The sequence below is a fragment of the Physeter macrocephalus genome, chromosome 11 (assembly GCF_002837175.3).
Source record: "Physeter macrocephalus isolate SW-GA chromosome 11, ASM283717v5, whole genome shotgun sequence".
In the NCBI taxonomy this organism is placed as follows: domain Eukaryota; kingdom Metazoa; phylum Chordata; class Mammalia; order Artiodactyla; family Physeteridae; genus Physeter; species Physeter macrocephalus.
In genome coordinates, this window is record NC_041224.1 from 120,644,350 (window position 1) to 120,664,504 (window position 20,155).

At 36.3% G+C, this 20,155-nt stretch overlaps 1 protein-coding gene across 9 annotated transcripts in view; it reads left to right on the plus strand.

Moving 5' to 3' along the window:
• MIPOL1 (mirror-image polydactyly 1) overlaps positions 1-20,155 on the plus strand; it is a 320,015-nt gene that overhangs the window by 294,281 nt on the left and 5,579 nt on the right. For 6 of the 9 annotated variants that reach the window (XM_055088392.1, XM_055088393.1, XM_055088390.1 and 3 more), the window contains one exon: positions 3,269-3,857. The exons of 1 other annotated variant lie outside the window; for it this stretch is intronic. In XM_055088392.1, the coding sequence (XP_054944367.1) occupies positions 3,269-3,476 (208 nt within the window). In that variant the 3' untranslated portion in view covers positions 3,477-3,857. Of the gene's footprint in view, positions 1-3,268; positions 3,858-11,518; positions 12,283-20,155 lie in introns of those variants that run through there. 2 more of the 9 variants (XM_024116474.3, XM_055088395.1) reach the window with 1 other exon arrangement.

Here is a 20,155-nt window from a genome sequence, read left to right on the forward strand (position 1 = left end):
CCCACCCTTCTTGAGGTGACTGTTTCCTTCTTATCCTTCAAAACTTAACTCAGGCATCATCAGAAAACCTTTACAGGCCCTTCTTCTTTTTCCTTGCGCAAGCTAGGTTCTGTATAGTACCCATGCTTATCCTTTTAGTACAGCATTTACCAGTAACTTATTGCAGTTACCATATAAAGCTCTGCTTCCCCACCTTACTGCTCCTTATGATCAAGAATCATGTTCTAGGGCTTCCCTGGTGGCGCAGTGGTTGGGAATCTGCCTGCCAATGCAGAGGACACGGGTTCGAGCCCTGGTCTGGGAAGATCCCACATGCCGCGGAGCAGCTAAGCCCGTGAGCCACAACTACTGAGCCTGCGGGTCTGTAGCCTGTGCTCCGCAACAAGAAAGGCCACGATAGTGAGAGGCCTGCACACCGCGATGAAGAGTGGCCCCCGCTCTCCGCAACTGGAGAAAGCCCTCGCACAGCAACGAAGACCCAACAGAGCCAAAAATAAATAAATTAATTTATTTTTTAAAAAAATCATGTTCTAGTCTTTGAATAATCAATGCCTAGAACAGTACCGCATAAGAATTACTGAACAAATGCTTATTGATTGAACTTAAATCTATATCATAAACTTTTAAAAGTATGCAGTGTTGTGACCTTAAGTACATTCACATTTTTGTGCTCACTAGAAGCTATCTGGATTCCATACCTATAGGCCAACTTGCCTCCATCCCATCCCTACGTTCTTGCCAATGTGATCTTTCTAAAAGGTAAATGATGTTACTAGATGAGTTAAAACCCTTTTATTGCTTCCCACTGTCTACATTAGTGGTTTCATCACAAAGTTTTCACAGGTCCAAGCTGCAGTGAGAGAAAAAAAATCAATGAACCAAGGTTTTCTAAATTTTTTCAACTTAAAGGTTGGGTAGTTAATGAATGGCAACATTAATCAAAATAAGAAATACCAAAATATGCATGGAAGGTAAAATAAGCTTTGTTTTAGATATGCTAATTATCATATGCCTGTGGAATAAGCAAGAGGAGATATCTTGAAGGCAGGTGGATATTTGAGTCTGAAACTCAGAGGAGAGTTTTGGGTTAATGGTCTGTATTTGGGAGCCATAAGCATTTAAGTGGAATCAAGGGAACAAATAACAACTTTTGAGGAAAGTATGAAGAGTGTTATGAAAAGGTGATAAAACAACATCTAAGAGACCAGCAGAGGAAGAACAGCCATAATAGTAAAAGAAGAAACTACGTTTAAATCTTTTTCACACCCTGCTGCCATGATTAAAAGAGGGCAAGATCTTTGATACTAATGGCCAACCGAAAGGGCAGCGTTTCTAGTGGCTCTTCTGTCTCCTCTGCTGGAAGGATGATTTTTATCCATGTCTCTTGGATTTCCCTGGTTGTTTCTCCTAGAAAAACGAAATTCAGAAGCCAAATATGTTTGATCAGGCAATCTCATTGACTAAATAGTAGAAATGGAATGTTTTTTTCTGGGGAGGAAATTGTTCAGCCAACAAGAATTCTCCTCTCACATTGACAGATACAAAAATTGCTCTCAAAAATAGAATCTATAGAGATATTTTTCAATTGAGGATAAGGAATTTGTCCTGTTTTCACTTCTTTCTTTCACTTTGCAAAAAATATTATCTAGTCAGTAAGAGTAGTCCAACCCCATAAAAAAATCAAAAATAAACCTTAAAAGTCACAGTACTTTTGGAAGCAATGTAGCACATCAGAGAGATCAGGGTTGTGGTAATTACACCTTGCAATGTATTCCACCTCCAAAACTCAATAGCAGTATGGCTCTGATCAAATTACCTTCTATATGCTTTGGTTTGTCATCTGATGATAACATCTACTCCATGGAGTTGTAATGAAAATTAAATATGGGCATAAATTACTTCTTATAGTTCCTGGCACTTGTCAGTATTCATTACGTATTACTTGCCTTTTAAAAAGTATCACAATATTCATTAAGATTGAAAAATGAAAATAAACCAATTCAGAAAATTGGTAGATAACTTATGGTTCATCTACTTGATGGAAAAATATGTATTTCATTGTAGTACATACATCTTACATAGATACAAAGAAAGTATAAAAGTGATGTTAACTGAAAAAACTAGGATTTCTCTCTAAAATGTAGCTGCAAATGTATTTTTTAAATTTACAAAAATATGTTATAGAAAATAATAGATTGTAACTATTATTTCCTACTTATGTACAATGTCATCGATTTACTTTCTTATAATGTGTTACTAAACTAGCAGATGAAATAAATACACCAGTAAATACTTACCCAATTTGGGTTGGCTTCGTCAGCGCAGCCTGAAGGGGGCTACTATGCCACAGATAGCCGGGAGGGAGTCCGGGAAAAAGTCTGGAACTCCCTAAGAGGCAAGAGACCATTGTTTCAGGGTGCGCAAGGAGAGTGGATTCAGAGCACCGCCTAAACAAGCTTGAGAGACAGGCAGGAGCCACACCTATCAGCACGGACCCCAGAGACGGGCATGAGACACTAAGGCAGCTGCTGCAGCCACCAAGAAACCTGTGTGCAAGCACAGGTCACTATCCACACCTCCTCTCCCGGGAGACTGCAGCCCACCACTACCAGGGTCTCGTAATCCAGGGGCAACTTCCCCGGGAGAACACACCACACGCCTCAGGCTGGTGCAACGTCATGCCGGCCTCTGCCGCCGCAGGCTCGCCCCGCATTCTGTACCCCTGCCTCCCCCCGGCCTGAGTGAGCCAGAGCCCCCTAGTCAGCTGCTACTTTAACCCCATCCTGTCTGAGCGAAGAACAGATGCCCTCAGGCGACCTACACGCAGAGGCAGGGCCAAATCCAAAGATGAACCCGGGAGCTGTGCGAACAAAGAAGAGAAAGGGAAATCTCTCCCAGCAGCTCAGAAGCAGCGGATTAAATCTCCACAATCAACTTGATGCACCCTTCATCTCTGGAATACCTGAATAGACAACGAATCATCCCAAAATTGACACGGTGGGCTTTGTGTGATTTTGTCTGTGTAGTTTTGCTTTTACCGTTTGTCCTAGGGTTCTGTCTGTACATTTTCGGATTTTTTGTGGGTTTTTTTGGTATAGTTTTTTAGCACTTGTTATCATTGGTGGATTTCTTTTTTGGTTTAGTTACTCTCTTCTTTCTTTTTATTTTCATTTTTTTAATTTTTAATAATTTTTTTATTTTTTACTTTAATAACTTTTATTTTATTTTTCTCTTTCCTTCTTTCTGTTTTTCTCCCTTTTCTTCTAAGCTGTGTGGCTGACAGGGTCTTGGTGCTCCAGCCGGGTGTCAGGCCTGTGCCTCTGATATGGGAGAGCCAAGTTGAGGACATTGGTCCACCAGAGACTTCCCGGCTCCACATAATATCAAACAGCAAAAGCTCTCCGAGAGATCTCCATCTCAACGATAAGACCCAGCTCCACTCAACGACCAGCAAGCTACAGTGCTGGACACCCTAGACCAAACAACTAGCAAGACAGGAACACAACCCCACTCATTAGCAGAGAGGCTGCCTAATATAATAATAAGCTCAAAGACACCCCAAAACACACCACCAGACATGGTCCTACACACCAGAAAGACAAGTTCCAGCCTCATCCACCAGAACACAGGCACCAGTCCCCTCCACCAGGAAGCCTACACAGCCCACTGAACCAACCTTAGCCACTGGGGGCAGACACCAAAAACACAGGGAACTATGAACCTGCAGCCTGCGAAAAGGAGACCCCCAAACACAGTAAGTTAAGCAAAATGAGAAGACAGAGAAACACACAGCAGATGAAGGAGCAAGGTAAAAACCCACCAGACCAAACAAATGAAGAGGAAATAGGCAATCTACCTGAAAAAGAATTCAGAGTAATGGTAGTAAAGATGATCCAAAATCTTAGAAATAGAATGGAGAAAATACAAGAAATGTTTAACAAGGACTTAGAAGAACTAAAGAGCAAACAAACAATGATGAACAACAAAATAAATGAAAGTAAATATTCTCTAGAAGGGATCTATAGCAGAATAACTGAGGCAGAGGAACAGATAAGTGACCTGGAAGATAAAATATTGGATATAACTACCGCAGAGCAGAATACAGAAAGAAAGAATGAAAAGAATTGAGGACAGTCTGAGAGACCTCTGAGACAACATTAAATGCACCACCATTCGAATTATAGTGGTCCCAGAAGAAGAAGAGAAAAAGAAAGGGACTGAGAAAATATTTGAAAAGATTACAATTGAAAACTTCCCTAATATGGGAAAGGAAGTAGTTAATCAAGTCCAGGAAGTGCAGACAGTCCCATAAAGAATAAATGCAAGCAGAAACATGCCAAGACACATATTAATCAAGCTATCAAAAATTAAATGCAAAGAAAAAATATTAAAAGCAACAAGGGAAAATCAACAAATAACATACAAGGGAATCCCCATAAGATTAACATTGATCTTTCAGAAGAAACTCTGCAAGCCAGAAGGGAGTGGCAAGACATATTTAAAGTGATGAAAGGGAAAAACCTACAACCAAGTTTGCTCTACCCAGCAAGGATCTCATTCAGATTTGACAGAGAAATCAAAACCTTTACAGACAAGCAAAAGCTAAGAGAATTCAGCACCACCAAACCAGTTTTACAACAAATGCTAAAGGAACTTCTCTAGGCAGGAAACACATGAGAAGGAAAAGACCTACAATAAAAAACCCAAAACAATTAAGAAAATGGTAATAGGAACATACATATTGATAACTACCTTAAATGTAAATGGATTAAATGCTCCAGCCAAAAGATATAGACTGGCTGAATGGATACAAAAACAAGACCCATATATATGCTGTCTAGAAGAGACCCACCTCAGACCTAGGGACACATGCAGACTGAAAGTAAGGGGATGGAAAACGATATTCCATGCAAATGAAAATCAAAAGAAAGCTGGAGTAGCAATTCTCATATCAGACAAAATAGACTTTAAAATAAAGACTATTACAAGAGACAAAGAAGGACACTACATATTGATCAAGGGATCAATCCATGAAGAAGATATAACACTTGTAAATCTTTATGCAGCCAACATAGGAGTACCTCAATACATAAGGCAAATGGTAACAGCCATAAAAGAAAAATCGACAGCACAATCATAGTAGGGGACTTTAGCACCCCACTCTGACCAATGGACAGATCAACCAAAATGAAAATAAATAAGGAAACACAAACTTTAAATGATACATTAAACAAGATGGACTTAACTGATATTTATAGGACATTCCATCCAAAAACAGCAGAGTACACTTTCTTCTCATGTGCTCATGAAACATTCTCCAGGATAGATCATATCTTGGGTCACAAATCAAGCCTTGGTAAATTTAAGAAAATTGAAATCATATCAAGTATCTTTTCCAACCACAATGCTATGAGACTAGATATCAATTACAGGAAAAAATCTGTAAAAAATACAAACACATGGAGGCTAAAACATACACTTCTAAGTAACCAAGAGATCACTGAAGAAATCCAAGAGAAAATCAAAAAATACCTAGAAACAATGACAATGAAAACACGACGACCCAAAACCTATGGGATGCAGCAAAAGCAGTTCTAAGAGGGAAGTTTATAGCAATACAATCCTACCTCAAGAAACAAGAAACATCTCAAATAACCTAACCTTACACCTAACAAAGGATCATGAGAGGTTACTACAAACAGCTATATGCCAATAACATGGACAACCTGGAAGAAATGGACAAATTCTTAGAAAAACACAACCTTCTGAGGCTGAACCAGGAAGAAATAGAAAATTTAAACAGACCAATCGCAAGAATTGAAATTGAGACTGTGATTAAAAATCTTCCAACACACAAAAGCCCAGGACCAGATGGCTTCACAGGCAAATTCTATCAAACATTTAGAGAAGAGCTAACACCTATCCTTCTCAAACTCTTCCAAAATATAACAGAGGGTGGAACACTCCCAAATTCATGCTACGAGGCCACCATCACCCTGATTACCAATACCAGACAAAGATGTCACAAAGAAAGAAAACTTCAGGCCAATATCAATGACCAACATAGATGCAAAAATCCTCAACAAAATACTAGCAAACAGAATACAACAGCACATTAAAAGGATCATATACACCATGATCAAGTGGGGTTTATCCCAGGAATGCAAGGATTCTTCAGTATACGTAAATCAATCAATGTGATAAACCATATTAACAGATTGAAGGAGAAAAACCATATGATCTTCTCAAGAGATGCAGGAAAAGCTTTCAACAAAATTCAACACCCATTTATGACAAAAACCCTCCAGAAATTAAGCATAGAGAAAACTTACCTCAACATAATAAAGGCCATATATGACAAACCCACAGCCAACATCATTCTCAATGTTGAAAAACGGCGCGAACCCAGTTCCCCTGCATCGGCAGGCGGATGCGCAACCGCTGCGCCACCAGGGAAGCCCAGTTTTGGAAGTTTTAGCCACAGCAATCAGAGAAGAAAAACAAATAAAAGAATCCAAATCGGAAAAGAAGAAGTAAAGCTGTCACTGTTTGCAGATGACATGATACTCTTCATGGAGAATCCTAAAGATGGTACCAGAAAACTACTAGAGCTAATTAATGAATTTGGTAAAGTAGCAGGATACAAAATTAACTCACAAAAATCTCTTGCATTCCTATACACTAATGATGAAAAATCTGAAAGAGAAATGAAGGAAACACTCCCACTTACCATTGCAACAAAAAGAATAAAATACCTAGGAATAAACTTACCTAAGGAGACAAAAGACCTGTATGCAGAAAACTATAAACTGATGAAAGAAATTAAAGATGATACAAACAGATGGAGAGATATACCATGTTCTTGGATTGGAAGAATCAACATTGTGAAAATGACTATAGTACCCAAAGCAATGTACAGATTCAATGCAATCCCTATCAAACTACCAATGACATTTTTCACAGAACTAGAACAAAAACTTTTCACAATTTCTCTGGAAACCCAAAAGACCGTGAATACCCAAAGCAATCTGGAGAAAGAAAAATGGAGCTGGAGCAATCAGGCTCCCAGACTTCAGACCATACTACAAAGCTACGGTAATCAAGACAGTATGGCACTGGCACAAAAACAGAAATATAAATCAATGGAACAGGATAGAAAACCCAGAGAGAAACCCACATACATATGGTCACCTTATCTTTGATAAAAGAGGCAAGAATATACAGTGGAGAAAAGACAGCCTCTTCAATAAGTGGTGCTGGGAAAACTGGACATCTGCATGTAAAAGAATAAAATTAGAACACTCCCTAACACCATACACAAAAATAAACTCAAAATGGATTAAAGACCTAAATGCAAAGCCAGACACTATAAAACTCTTAGAGGAAAACAGAGGCAGAACACTCAATGACATAAATCACAGTAAGATCCTTTTTGACCCACCTCCTAGAGAAATGGAAATAAAAACAAAAATAAACAAATGGGACCTAATGAAACTTAAAAGCTTTTTCACAGCAAAGGAAAACATAAACAAGACGAAAAGACACCCCTCAGAATGGGAGAAAATATTTGCAAATGAAGCAACTGACAAAGGATTAATCTCCAAAATTTACAAGCAGCTCATGCAGCTCAATATCCAAAAAACAAACAACCCAATCCAAAAATGGGCAGAAGACCTAAACAGACGTTTCTCCAAGGAAGAAATACAGATTGCCAACAAACACATGAAAGGATGCTCAACATCACTAATTATTAAAGAAATGCAAATCACAACTACAATGAGGTATCACCTCACATGGGTCAGAATGGCCATCATCAAAAAATCTACAAACATTAAATGCTGGAGAGGATGTGGAGAAAAGGGAAACCTCTTGTACTGTTGGTGGGAATGTAAATTGCTACAGCCACTACAGAGAACAGTGTGGAGGTTCCTTAAAAAACTAAAAATAGAACTACCATACGACCCAGCAATCCCACTACTGGGCATATACCCTGAGAAAACCGTAATTCAAAAAGAGTCTTGTACCACAATGTTCATTGCAGCTCTGTTTACAGTAGCCAAGACATGGAAGCAACCTAAGTGTCCATTGACAGATGAATGGATAAAGAAGATGTGGCTCATATATACAATGGAATATTACTCAGCCATAAAAAGAAATGAAATTGAGTTATTTGTAGTGAGTTGGATGGACCTAGAGTGTGTCATACAGAGTGAAGTAAGTTAGAAAGAGAAAAACAAATACCATATGCTAACACATATATATGGAATCTAAAGGGGAAAAATGGTTCTGAAGTACCTAGGAGCAGGACAGGAATAAAGACTCAGATGTAGAGAATGGACTTGAGGACACGGGGAGGGGGAAGAGTAAGCTGTGACAAAGTGAGAGAGTGGCATGGACATATATACACTACCAAATGTAAAATAGATGGCTAGTGGGTAGCAGCCACATAGCACAGGGAGATCAGCTTGGTGCTTTGTGACCACCTAGAGTGGTGGGATAGGGAGGGTGGGAGGGAGACGTAACAGGGAGGAGATATGGGGATATATGTTTATGTATAGCTCATTCACTTTGTTCTAAAGCAGAAAGTAACACACCATTTTAAAGCAATTATACTGTAATAAAGTTGTTAAATAAAAAAATACCCAATTTGACTTAAGTAGTAACTTGAGGAAACAGTTTAATGAAGCTATTAAGACAAATAATACATTAACCTATAATCTGAAATCTGTAGCTTTCTAGTAGCCAAAACTCTAGTGGAAGTAGCTTTGCAATAAGAACAAGGAAACCAGGCCATATTTCTTACTGTCTTATCTTAGGACGTTGTATGAGGGTTTCCTTGTCTGTGCTTCAGTTTGTCATTTAAAATAGAGAAATTCTAATCTTAGATCTAACCCTTTTCCTATTCATGAAGTTTGTGGAAAACTATTGCTGAGTAACACATAAAGCAATTGGGCCCTATTTTATTAAACTACGTAATTTTTTAAAGGATATTATTGATTTGGACAGTAAAGAATAGCTGCAGGCAGATCCTGCAAGGTGGTTCGACAGACATACCTACCTTCCTGTCAGCACAGTCCATGTTTGGCAGGTGTAGTCCCTTCCTTACAGGAAAGAATAGGTGCTTCATTGTGTTTCCAAAGTCAGTAAGCTTTTACAAAACTAAATAATTGACATTTTTCTCATTTCTGAGATCAAATTTTCATAAATCATTCAACCTGAATAAACTGAGAATGTGGTTGATCTAGTAATTGTTGAAATATAGTAAATACATTGCAAAATGTGATATTTAAGTATTTCCTCCTAACCTCTTACCTTAGCAAGATGTATTAAGAGTTCTAAATGGAAAGATATCATACTGTATGAAGAAGAAACTAAAGTAAAATGAATCCATCTGTAAAGGAGAAGGCAAAAGAAGCACAAAACAGGTTCATCTCAGTAACTTGGCATTCGAAATTCAGACTCAGAATTCATAGTGATAATAACTGCAGAGTAGAGCTTACTTTTACATTATGAGGAAACTTTTTTAATAGTAGTGCAAATGATATTGTGGGGGAGGGATATATTTAACCAACTTGAAAGTAATATTTTCTAACTTTTTACAGTACATCCTGAGAAATTCTATTAGTGGCATATCAAGGTTTCTACTGGGAGTCATTTGTTAACAGTTAATTCAAGTTATTATCATATTTTACAGTACAGTTAAAATTTCATAGTGACATTTTTTTTTTTTTTTTTTTTTTGTGGTACGTGGGCCTCTCACTGTTGTGGCCTCTCCCATTGCGGAACACAGGCTCCGGATGCGCAGGCTCAGCGGCCATGGCTCACGGGCCTAGCCGCTCTGCGGCATGTGGGATCTTCCCGGACTGGGGCACGAACCCGTGTCCCCTGCATCGGCAGGCGGATTCTCAACCACTGCGCCACCAGGGAAGCCCTCATAGTGACATTTTTCTTCCCCCTCCTCCACAATTCAACTTAGTGAAACTTTGTCCTAAAGGATCTATGTAATCCTATGAATCATAATATTCAGAGTGTATAAAATAGCACTAGTTTTTATCACTAGGGAAAGTCCAACTAATATAGTCTTATCTGTGAATACAGTGAATTGTCCAGTAAATCTTCTAGTTCAAGTATTTGCATCACTAGCTTAAAGCTGGTTTAATGGTTGTATATTACTTGTGTAAAATTTACATTTGAGAAATTTGTAGTTGTAAATTTAAGCAAGATTTGCCTTTTTACTCTAAGATCATTACTACATTTCTCAAAGCAAAGATATTTTTATGCACTGAATTATTTGTTTCATATTCCTGTTTTCTTTTAACAGAAGTCTTGATATATGCAGAATCATCCAATAAACTTGAGCTGTTTTCAGTGTTGCATGCATCCAATTAGTCCATCTAAACCAGTGTGTATGATGATAAGAATACCCTCATTCCTTTAGTGTCTAGCTCTGTGCTGTATTTATTTGCAAAGGACCCTCATGCATGGGTCCATATAAATGAGGCAAGCTGGAGCAGACTAGACTGTGTCACTCACCAGTTGTTGAGGAGGGAGCTTTGTGTATATGAAAACTACTGGGTGTGATTTTAACTTATAAAGAAGATTTCTGTGTGAGTGTCACCAAGCAGGATTTTTGGTTGAGGTTTTATGCTTACGGTAAAGAAAATAATAGGGAAAAAAAATCAATTAATGATCTGATTCCATCATCTTTGGTCAAGCAAAACTCTCACTCATTCAATGAATGTGATTTCCCTCCCATAGAGTAGTCTATGAACCTACAGAATGACTTCTGAATTTTTGACTCTTATTTTCAGTATAATTGGTGAGTTTTTAATCAACTGAAAAATCACTTATCTTTGACTCAGAAGCATATATAGTCATTGCTAGCCTATTTATATTACTCAGGAATAGAAACTTTTAAAATGTATTACAGAAAGTCTGGTTTTATTAGCATCAAATCATTTTTATACATTTAAGTTATATTCATACCATTGAGATATCAAGTTTTTCCAACCTAGCCACCTAATACCTTTAAACAGAAGAAATTTAATGCATAACAGTTGTACAGTGTACCAATATGTTACTTATTTAGCTAGGTAACAGATCTAAGGCTGATAGTATTTATGTATTGAAATATGTACTCTTGGTGAAAATCAGTTTGAAACTGCTCTACGTTTAATATGCCATCTTGTCATTGCATAGTAATGATTTCATTCATAACCATAATGCAAGTAGGTAAATGTATTAAAATGAGTATCTTCGATTTTTCATGTAGCATCTAATGCTGACATAATCTGAAGATCTGGGTTAAAGTTTGTGTTTTTGCCGTTTTTTTAACCTCAGATACTTGGCACTCTGCACCCGTGTCTCTCACTTACAGTAATGCTTTGTTTCTTAACATGACTACCAAGAGTGCTTGGTCACAGGCAAATGCTGTCCTTTTTCAGCCAAAACATTCCTGACAATAATTGCACTTTTTATAATCATTTTTTCCCTCCTGCCCCCCCTGCCCCCAACTTAGGTTGGAAAGGCTGGTGGACGTCCTGAGGAAGAAGGTTGGAACAGGGACCATGAGGACAGTGATCTGACTGAGAAAAAAACGACAGTCTGGGGAAGCAATCACATCTGGTGACCAGGCTGCTTCATTCAACACTGTGTAAACACTAAAGCCTTAACTTAGCAAACAGTTGTTAGAAGTGGGACACTCCAACCACATTCCAAGCTGAGATAAAATCAAATCACAAATGTTTAACCACTTTGCTGCTGACTTGAGTTATTTATCCAAATGTATTAACTACAGACTTTTACCAATGGGTAGCTATAAAGTTGCAGCTTATTTTGTAACTATTTTATATCTCACTGTATTTAATATAAATATTTTTGCTGAAAGACCATTATAGAAACATAGTAAAGTTGGTCAGGATCATATCTTCACATATGGCCCTTTCTGAATCAAAATACAGCAAAGTAAATATTGCCTAAACCTTAATCCACTGTGTTAGGTCAAAACTTCAAATACATACATTTTTCAATGTAGAGTTTATTTCTTAACCAATGAGAGAAGCACATACATAAGAGTGTATAGTCTTCCTTCAATGCATGCATGTAATCTTTGTTAGTTTTAAAGAATATTAAGTATAGATACCAGAAATCAAATGTATAATTTGCCTTAATAAGAGTTTGGTATATTAAAATTACATTAATCAAGGCATGATTTTTCTTTCACTACAAATAATGCACACTGTTTTCAATAAAAAGAGGGTATTGTTAATGTGTACTTATAAATTCATGGTGTCAACATTTTTTTAATGTTGGGTCTGAATAATGATCTAAACTCTATTTAAGCTGTAGAAATTGCCAAGTCTGTCTAATAGGCTGGGATACTTTTGGCTTGAAAATTAGCATGTGCCAGCATGATGCTAAAAGGCAGGAGCCCATCAAACATATTAAGTATTCTTTTTTATTATCTTTATTTAGATTATCACTTGAATTTTTGTAATGCAGGAGGGGAATCTAATATATAATATACAAAAAATTATAATTAAAAATATAAAGCCTTGGGGGAAAAAGTAAACCTGCAGTTTGGTTCAGGATACCTACTTTTTTTTAATTTAAGGGATAATTTAAAATAATTACATCATGGCAGTCACTTCTAATCATCTGAAATTATGAATAAAACTAACATTCATGTATTTGGCTATAGGAAAAAAAATTTTTTTTTAGACTGAATAGATGAGAAGCTGATAGAAAATAAATATGAGCGGAGCAGGATGAAATTGACAAGTAGAGATGGAATTAGTGAAAATTTTGTAGGCAAGTGAAAAATTTTCTAAGTCCATACAATTTTTTAACTTATCTTTAAGATTGAACTAAATCTACCATTGCCCGTTTTCAGGACAAGTACAGAATAATTTATTACATACACCATTGGAGATTATGCCTTTGACCATTTTTTACTCTATGATAAAGGTGCTTTATCATAGGGTAACAAAAAAATCATCTTTCTTATTAAATCCATTGAATTAACTGATAGAATCATCCCACTGAGTTCAAATTTAGAATTTACTCATGTTGCCTACTTAAAAATTTTTTTAAACTATGAGAATTAGAAAATAAGGAACGACAGGGGTTAAAAATAAACTAACTGGATTTACTCTACAGTCCTAAAGAGAATTATAGCCTCTCACAAACCAGTGACTATATAACTATACAAATTTGGAATAATTTGGTCATGCATGTAGTCTTCTCTCTGAGCTCTAACTGAAACGTGTAACAGCTCCCTATGTGAAGGAAGAGCACCTTTCAAGTCATGTGGGTAAGTAAGAAGAAACAGTTCTTGTCACAAAATAGTCCATTCCTGAATCCTCTTCAAATAAATCACAAGTAAACTTGAATTTTCAGATTATTCCTGAAGAACAGACAAACCTTTATTGAGTTATTTTGCTTGAGGTTTTATAAAACACAAAGTGTAGAGTAAAGACATTTTACAATTTCCAAACATCTCTTTCTATAACTAAACAATCAGATTAGCACAACTAGTTCCTACAATCAATATCCAGAACTGTTATAGAATTTAATATTATAACGTTAAATTTACAAAACAATTCTAACATCTACTATTGCTCAGTGTAGGTAATCTCCCCCAATTACCACATCCCCTTGAAAATGAGTTGTCTACAAAATTACAAATGCTTCAAGTAGTCTTTTTTGCGGGGGGCGGGGAGGGTTGTATGAAGGAATAAGTTTACCCACTGAAGATCAGTTCTTTACATATTCAGTTATAATGCAACATCTGAAGTATTCCACCACTGCCCAGAGAGGTTGCTTTGAGTTTACTTTAAACATCAAGTCTAATTCCTGTAGTAACATGAGAATTTACTTTCCCTTGTAAAAAATAAGTAGTTCAGAGGAAAAGCAGAAAAGATCATATAAACGTGTAGCACTCAATGATTTACAAAGTCCTTTCCCATCTATATTTTTATTTGATCCTATCAACAATCATATGATAATAACAATATTATATATATATATATCAACCACGTAATAATGATAATGTTGATAGTAATTTTAGTAGTAGTAGTAGTACATTTTGCAAGCAAGGAAACACTCTCAGCGGGGCTAGGAATTTGCCAGGGACTGGCTAGGACTTACAGCTGAGGTCTTAAGACTAAACTCCATGCAACCGTAGGTCTCCAGACCTTTCATAAAAAAAAATTTTTAATGCAAGATTTTAACTCCTGCCATTTATTTTATTATTGTACCATTTCTTGTATACATATATGTGTGAATTTTCTACACATTTCTTTCAATGAGGTACTATAATATGAGCTGCATATGCAAATAGCATCACATTATTACTACCTCTCTATAGTGTTACAGTGGCAGCCTTAGCCTTAGCCTTCACTAATTAGGAATATTGTGACAATTCATTGTTGATAAAATAATAGCCTGAGTTGCTTATAAGTAAAGCCTAAGCAGTTATAGCGAAGTTGTTAGTTAATTATTAATATGTGAGAAATTTTCATTCTACTTTTATAAATAAGCCATTATGTTAAAATTATTTAAAATATTTTTCTTTTTTCAGTGAGAAAGTTGATCCTTTGTATATTTCAGTATTCAAATAAACTGATGAATCTTCTTATCCGGTCACTTACCAATAGAATTAGTTGATTGCACAAAAAAGTTAGAATATTAAAAATTTATAGTTTTAATATTGAATAAAGTTGCATAAAAAAACATTTTGTAGATAGTGTATTTTTAAAGATAATTATTGAAGTGTCTGTCTTTAAATACTTATGACTAGTGAGGCATTATAATGATAAAATAGCCATGGCCTATACATTTGTCTTCTGGCATAAGGTTTGTATAGAACTCAAATTTTTCACAGGACATTATTGTGTTGTTGATAACTACTATTTTCAGCTAACCTGTCTATCTATTCGTATTGAGATATATATAGATATATAAATACACAGACACATACACAAATACATTTGTCTTTCTAAAAAATTGATTTATACGTCAATTGTTAGGCTTCAGTGATTTCAGCATTTTGTTCATCTTTTATTACAAATGCATGTGGTTTCTGAGGCTTTTAAATAAATACATGAAATGGTTGAAAGATTTATATTGCTCGTGCTTAGCTAAATATGTCATCTCTAGAAAAGATGTGGTTTATTTTGGCACTGTTTTAAAAACTCAAATATTTTAAACATTTGTTAAGTTGGAGCTTGCACATTTGAACTAGTAGCATACGTTCCAGAATAGCATCTCAAGTTACCAAACTTTTTGTAATCCTTTTACTAGAATAACTTTTTTTGGAAAGGTTTTCTTTTCTTTTTTATTATGTACTTTAAGTTAAATTTATAAAGGTTGAAGTTATTTTTAATGTAGGGTTTCATAAATAGAATTGGACAATGATAAATGTATATTTTTAAGAATCATTAAAATATTGTGTCCTATTGATATTTCTTTGCAGAAATCTTAATATACTTAATACACTTATTTTTAATGTTTATTGTATATTGTTTTCTAATGTATATTGTTTTCTAAATATAGTTTTGGAGAATGCTTGTACTTTGGAAGCCACCAGTTTCTTGACTATCAGATTATTAACAAAGGTGCATTTTAATGCACAAACTCAGATATCTGAAATATATATTTCCTTTTTAGTCATATAAACTCTCTACTGCAAATCCTACACATTTCAATGCAATTATTATACATTTAATCAAACTTATAAGTGTTCAGTCCTGAAGGCACTGTACTAAATATGCCTATAAAATATACTGCAGTAAGGAAACAGATTAAGTTCACTGTCAAACTGTGTCTGACTTTCTTGACAAGTTTAATGAAGATAAAATTCATTATGAACAAATTTATTAGGTACCTTACTACTTGCAGTAGTAAAATATTAAAGAGAAATCTTCTTTTTGGTAAACATGGTTAAAAAGAACCTAAGAAGGGAAATCAAATTCTCTTAATTAAAAAATAGTAGACTGATTAAAATCTACTACAAAGCACCTCTACTAGTTTTGGAATTTGTATGTGGAATTTTGCTGTAACCAATAGCTGAAATCTAAAAACATTGCTTCTGTTGTGTTTGATTATTCAATCAAGATAAGGTAAATATAAACAGACTATGTAACACTCTATCACCTGTAGTGAACTTAGAATTTAAAGCTTAAGGTGCATGGCTAAAAGAGGACCAGGGTGGGGTAGGTAGTAGGAATTGTTTGGGTAAAGTTTCTATAAACTGGTAATATCTAAACTGTCATATTACTGTGTAAAAAAATTGTCTCACCATGTATGGCCTTTGGGATATTGTCATACATTTTACTTCTACATAGGTGTACAATAATAATTTTGTTATTGTTTTTGCTTTAAACAATCAACTATTTTTTAAGGTGATTTAAAAAGTAAGAACAACCTTATTTTATATTTACCCACGTATTTACCATTTCTGGTGCTCTTCTTTATGTAGATCCAAATTTCCACCTGTTACCATTTTCTTTCTTCCTGTAGTATTTATCTTTTATACAATGCAGGGCTGTAAGTAATGAATTCTTTCAGCTTTTGTATGTTTGAAAATCTCTATCTCTCTTTGGGTTTTTTTTTTTTTTTGGTGCCTTCATTTTGTGAAAAAGAAAACTTTTTTTGCTGGCTATAGAATTCTAGGTTAACTTTTTGAAAAATATTTTCAGATGTTGCTCTACTGTTTTACTTTGTTCCTGCTGTCATTTTTATTTTTGTTCTCTATACATATATCCTCTGGCTGCTTTATGGGTTTTCCCTTCATCACTTTTTTTAGCCAATTTGATTGTGATGTGTTATAAATTTCTGCATGCTTCTGTGCTTATGATTTGTTGAATTTCCTGTACTGTGGGTTTATAATTTTGGCTATTTTTTTTTTCAATATTTTTTGTCCTCAAACTCTTTCCTCTTTCCTCTCTTCTGGAACTGCTATTTAATGTATATTAGGCCACTTGAGATTGTCCTACAACTCATTCATTCTTTGTTCATTTTGGGGAGGGTCTCTTTTTCCTCTGGGTGTTTTATTTTGGATAGTTTCTATTGTTTTGTCTTTAAATTTACCAGACTTTTCTTTTGCAGTGTCTAATGTGCTCTTCTTAATCCCATCCAGAGCCTTTTTCTTCACAGACATATTTTTCGTCTCTAAAAGTGAAAATTGGGGCTTTTTAATGTCTTTCATCTCTTTCCTTAATTTTTTCATGCTTTACCTTATCTTCTGGAATATAAAAAATATAGTCATAAGAACTGTTTTAATGTCCTTGTCTGTTAATTCTATTATCTGTTCTATTTCCAAGTCTGTTCCTATTGATTTCTTTATCATGAATTATATTTTTTTAGTTGAAGTATAGTTGATTTATAATATTATATTAGTTTCAGGTGTACAACATAGTGGTTCAATATTTTATAGATTATACTCCATTTAATGTTATTACAAAATAATGACTGTTTCCCTGTGCTGTGCGATCATGACTTGTATTTTTCTGCTTTGTATGCCTGGTAACTTTTTTGGATGCCAGTCATTGTGAATTTTAACTTGTTGGGTATTAGATATTTTTGTTTGTCATTGAAAACTTTCAAACTTTCTTCAAGGATACAGTTACATTATTTGGAAACAGTTTTGAGACACAGAGAGACAGAGAGACAGAGACAGAGAGACACAGAGAGAGGGAGAGACACACACACACACAGAGAAAGACACAGAGAGAGAGACGAGAGAAAGGTTCAGTAGGTGGGACCAGAGCGCCTTTAGTCTAGGGCTGATTCCCCCCACAGCTCAGGCAATCACCCTCTGAATACCTGATGCCCTGTGCAGTAGTTTTCTCTGCTCTGACTGGTCATAACCTTATGTGAGTTTTGGTCATCGTTCTGCCTGCGCCTTTCTGGCGGTTCTTACCTTAGCCTTGGTAGTTTACTTACACACGTATGCTTGTCCATACTCAGAGGAAGACTCAAGGAATGCTCTGTAGCTCTCCAGAGCCCACTCGCTCTCTCACTCTCTTTCTGTGCAGCAATTTTTGTTCCAGAATTCCCCTCTCCAGTACTCTGACTGCAAATTCTAACCACCTTGGCCTCCCCAAATTCTCAACTCTTACGTTCTCGATTCAGGAAAGCTGCCAGGCTCTGTTTTGTTCCCCTTCCTATACTCTGCTCTGTAAACTTGCCATATGATAAACTGGGGTAATCTTAGGACTCCATTTCTTTCCCTTCTCTCTGGGAACACTATCCTGTGCTGCCTGTTGTCCAAAGTACAAAAACATTGATTCATGTATTCCCACTGTTGTTTTTGTTGTTGTTGTTGCTTTGGTTTTGGTGGGTCTTTTTCTTTTTTTTGTTTTGTTTTGGGGTTTTGGTTTTGTTTGCTTGTTTGTTTGTTTGGTTGGTTGGTTGGTTTTTTAAGGTGGGGAGGGTAAATGTGGTCCCTGTTATTCCATCATGGCCAAAAGTATAACTTCTCCTATAACTCTTTTAAAATGTCATCTTCTTAATGTCTAGCTTCCCTCTCCCCTGTTGAGAAATCAGCTGTCAGTCTTAATGTTCTTCTCCTGAAAGTAAAATCTCTGTTTTCTCTGATTGCTTTTTAGATTTTTTTTGTTGTTGGGTTTTGTGGGTTGTTTTGTTTTGTTTCGTTTTGTTTGGCAGTTTTATTTTGTGCCTAGATGTGATGTTCTTTGCTTGAGTTCATAGACCTGTTAAATCTCTGACTTCATATCATTTGTCAGTTTTAGAAAATCTTTGCTCAGTATCTTTTTCCCCCTCCTTCTGTGACCCGATTATATCTATATTATTTTTTCACTGTGTTCCTGCATATCTCTTCTGTATTTTCCATTTTTTTCTCTATGTGCATTAGTTTTGAATCTTCAAAATTACCTTTTATTTCACTAATCCTGTCTTCTGGTGTTAAAGCCATCTATTCAATTCTTAATTTCAGATTCTGTATTTTTTAATTCTACAGTCTCCTCTTGATGTTTTTGGTACATTTCAATTCTCTGGTGAAATACTCATCTTTCTAAATATATTGTCTCCCCTTTGCTTATAACTATAAGAAACTATAGTAACTTAGTTACTATAAAATAGTACTTAAAAATCCATGTCTGGGCTTCCCTGGTGGCGCAGTGGTTGAGAGTCCGCCTGCCGATGCAGGGCACACGGGTTCGTGCCCAGGTCCGGGAAGACCCCACATGCCGCGGAGCGGCTGGGCCCGTGAGCCATGGCCGATGAGCCTGCGCGTCCGGAGCCTGTGCTCCGCAACGGGAGAGGCCACAACAGTGAGAGGCCCGCATACCAAAAAAAAAAAAAAAAATCCATGTCTGCTAACTCCAATATCTGAATCACCCATGGGTCTCTCTCTATTGTCTGTTTTGTTTCTAGGTGTCTAGATGCATGGTCCTGTCTCTTGGCATGCCTATCAATTGTTGATTTAATGTAAGACATCCTGATCCTCCAGGTGATTTTGTTTTCCACCAGAGAGAGCTTAGCCTTTCCTCTATTGGAAAGATTGAGTGGAAGCTAATCACCTTAATCCATTCAGGTATGCTGAGTTGAAGCTGGGTTGCAGTTTGAGTGAGGCTGTTTTCTCTGGTTTGCCTCTTTTCCTATGGGGTAGCTCACTAGGCTTTCAACAATGAAGGTAATATCTTCACTCCAGTCCTTTCAGATATTCTCATCTGAGCTTTTTTAACCTCCCACTTAGGACAGCCCAGAATTTGCCAAATACTTTGAAGGGAAAACTAGGCATGTGTTTCAGGCCCCTTTGGTTCTCCTGGTCTGTTGCTCCAGCCCTGAAAGATTGCCAAAAGCTCTGCTGGTTTCCCTGTCCCTAGCAGCAGTCTTCTGCCAGGATGAACCCAGAGCCAGCAAATGCCTTCAGGGGAAGAGCGGCTGCAGACCATCAGTTTACCTCTCAGTTCTTTCTTCTCTGGAATCTTAGTTCCTCTAGTTTTCTTTGTTTCAGCCCCTCTCTGATACTTTTAAACAAATATGGTATGTATTTTGTCCAGCTTTACTAGTTGTTCCTTGGCAGGAGCGTTGGTCTGCCATGAACAACTCTGTTCTGTCTGGAAGCAGAATTCCAGTGAGTTTTAAATTTCTGTTATTATATTTTCCATTTCAGGAAGTTATATTTTGT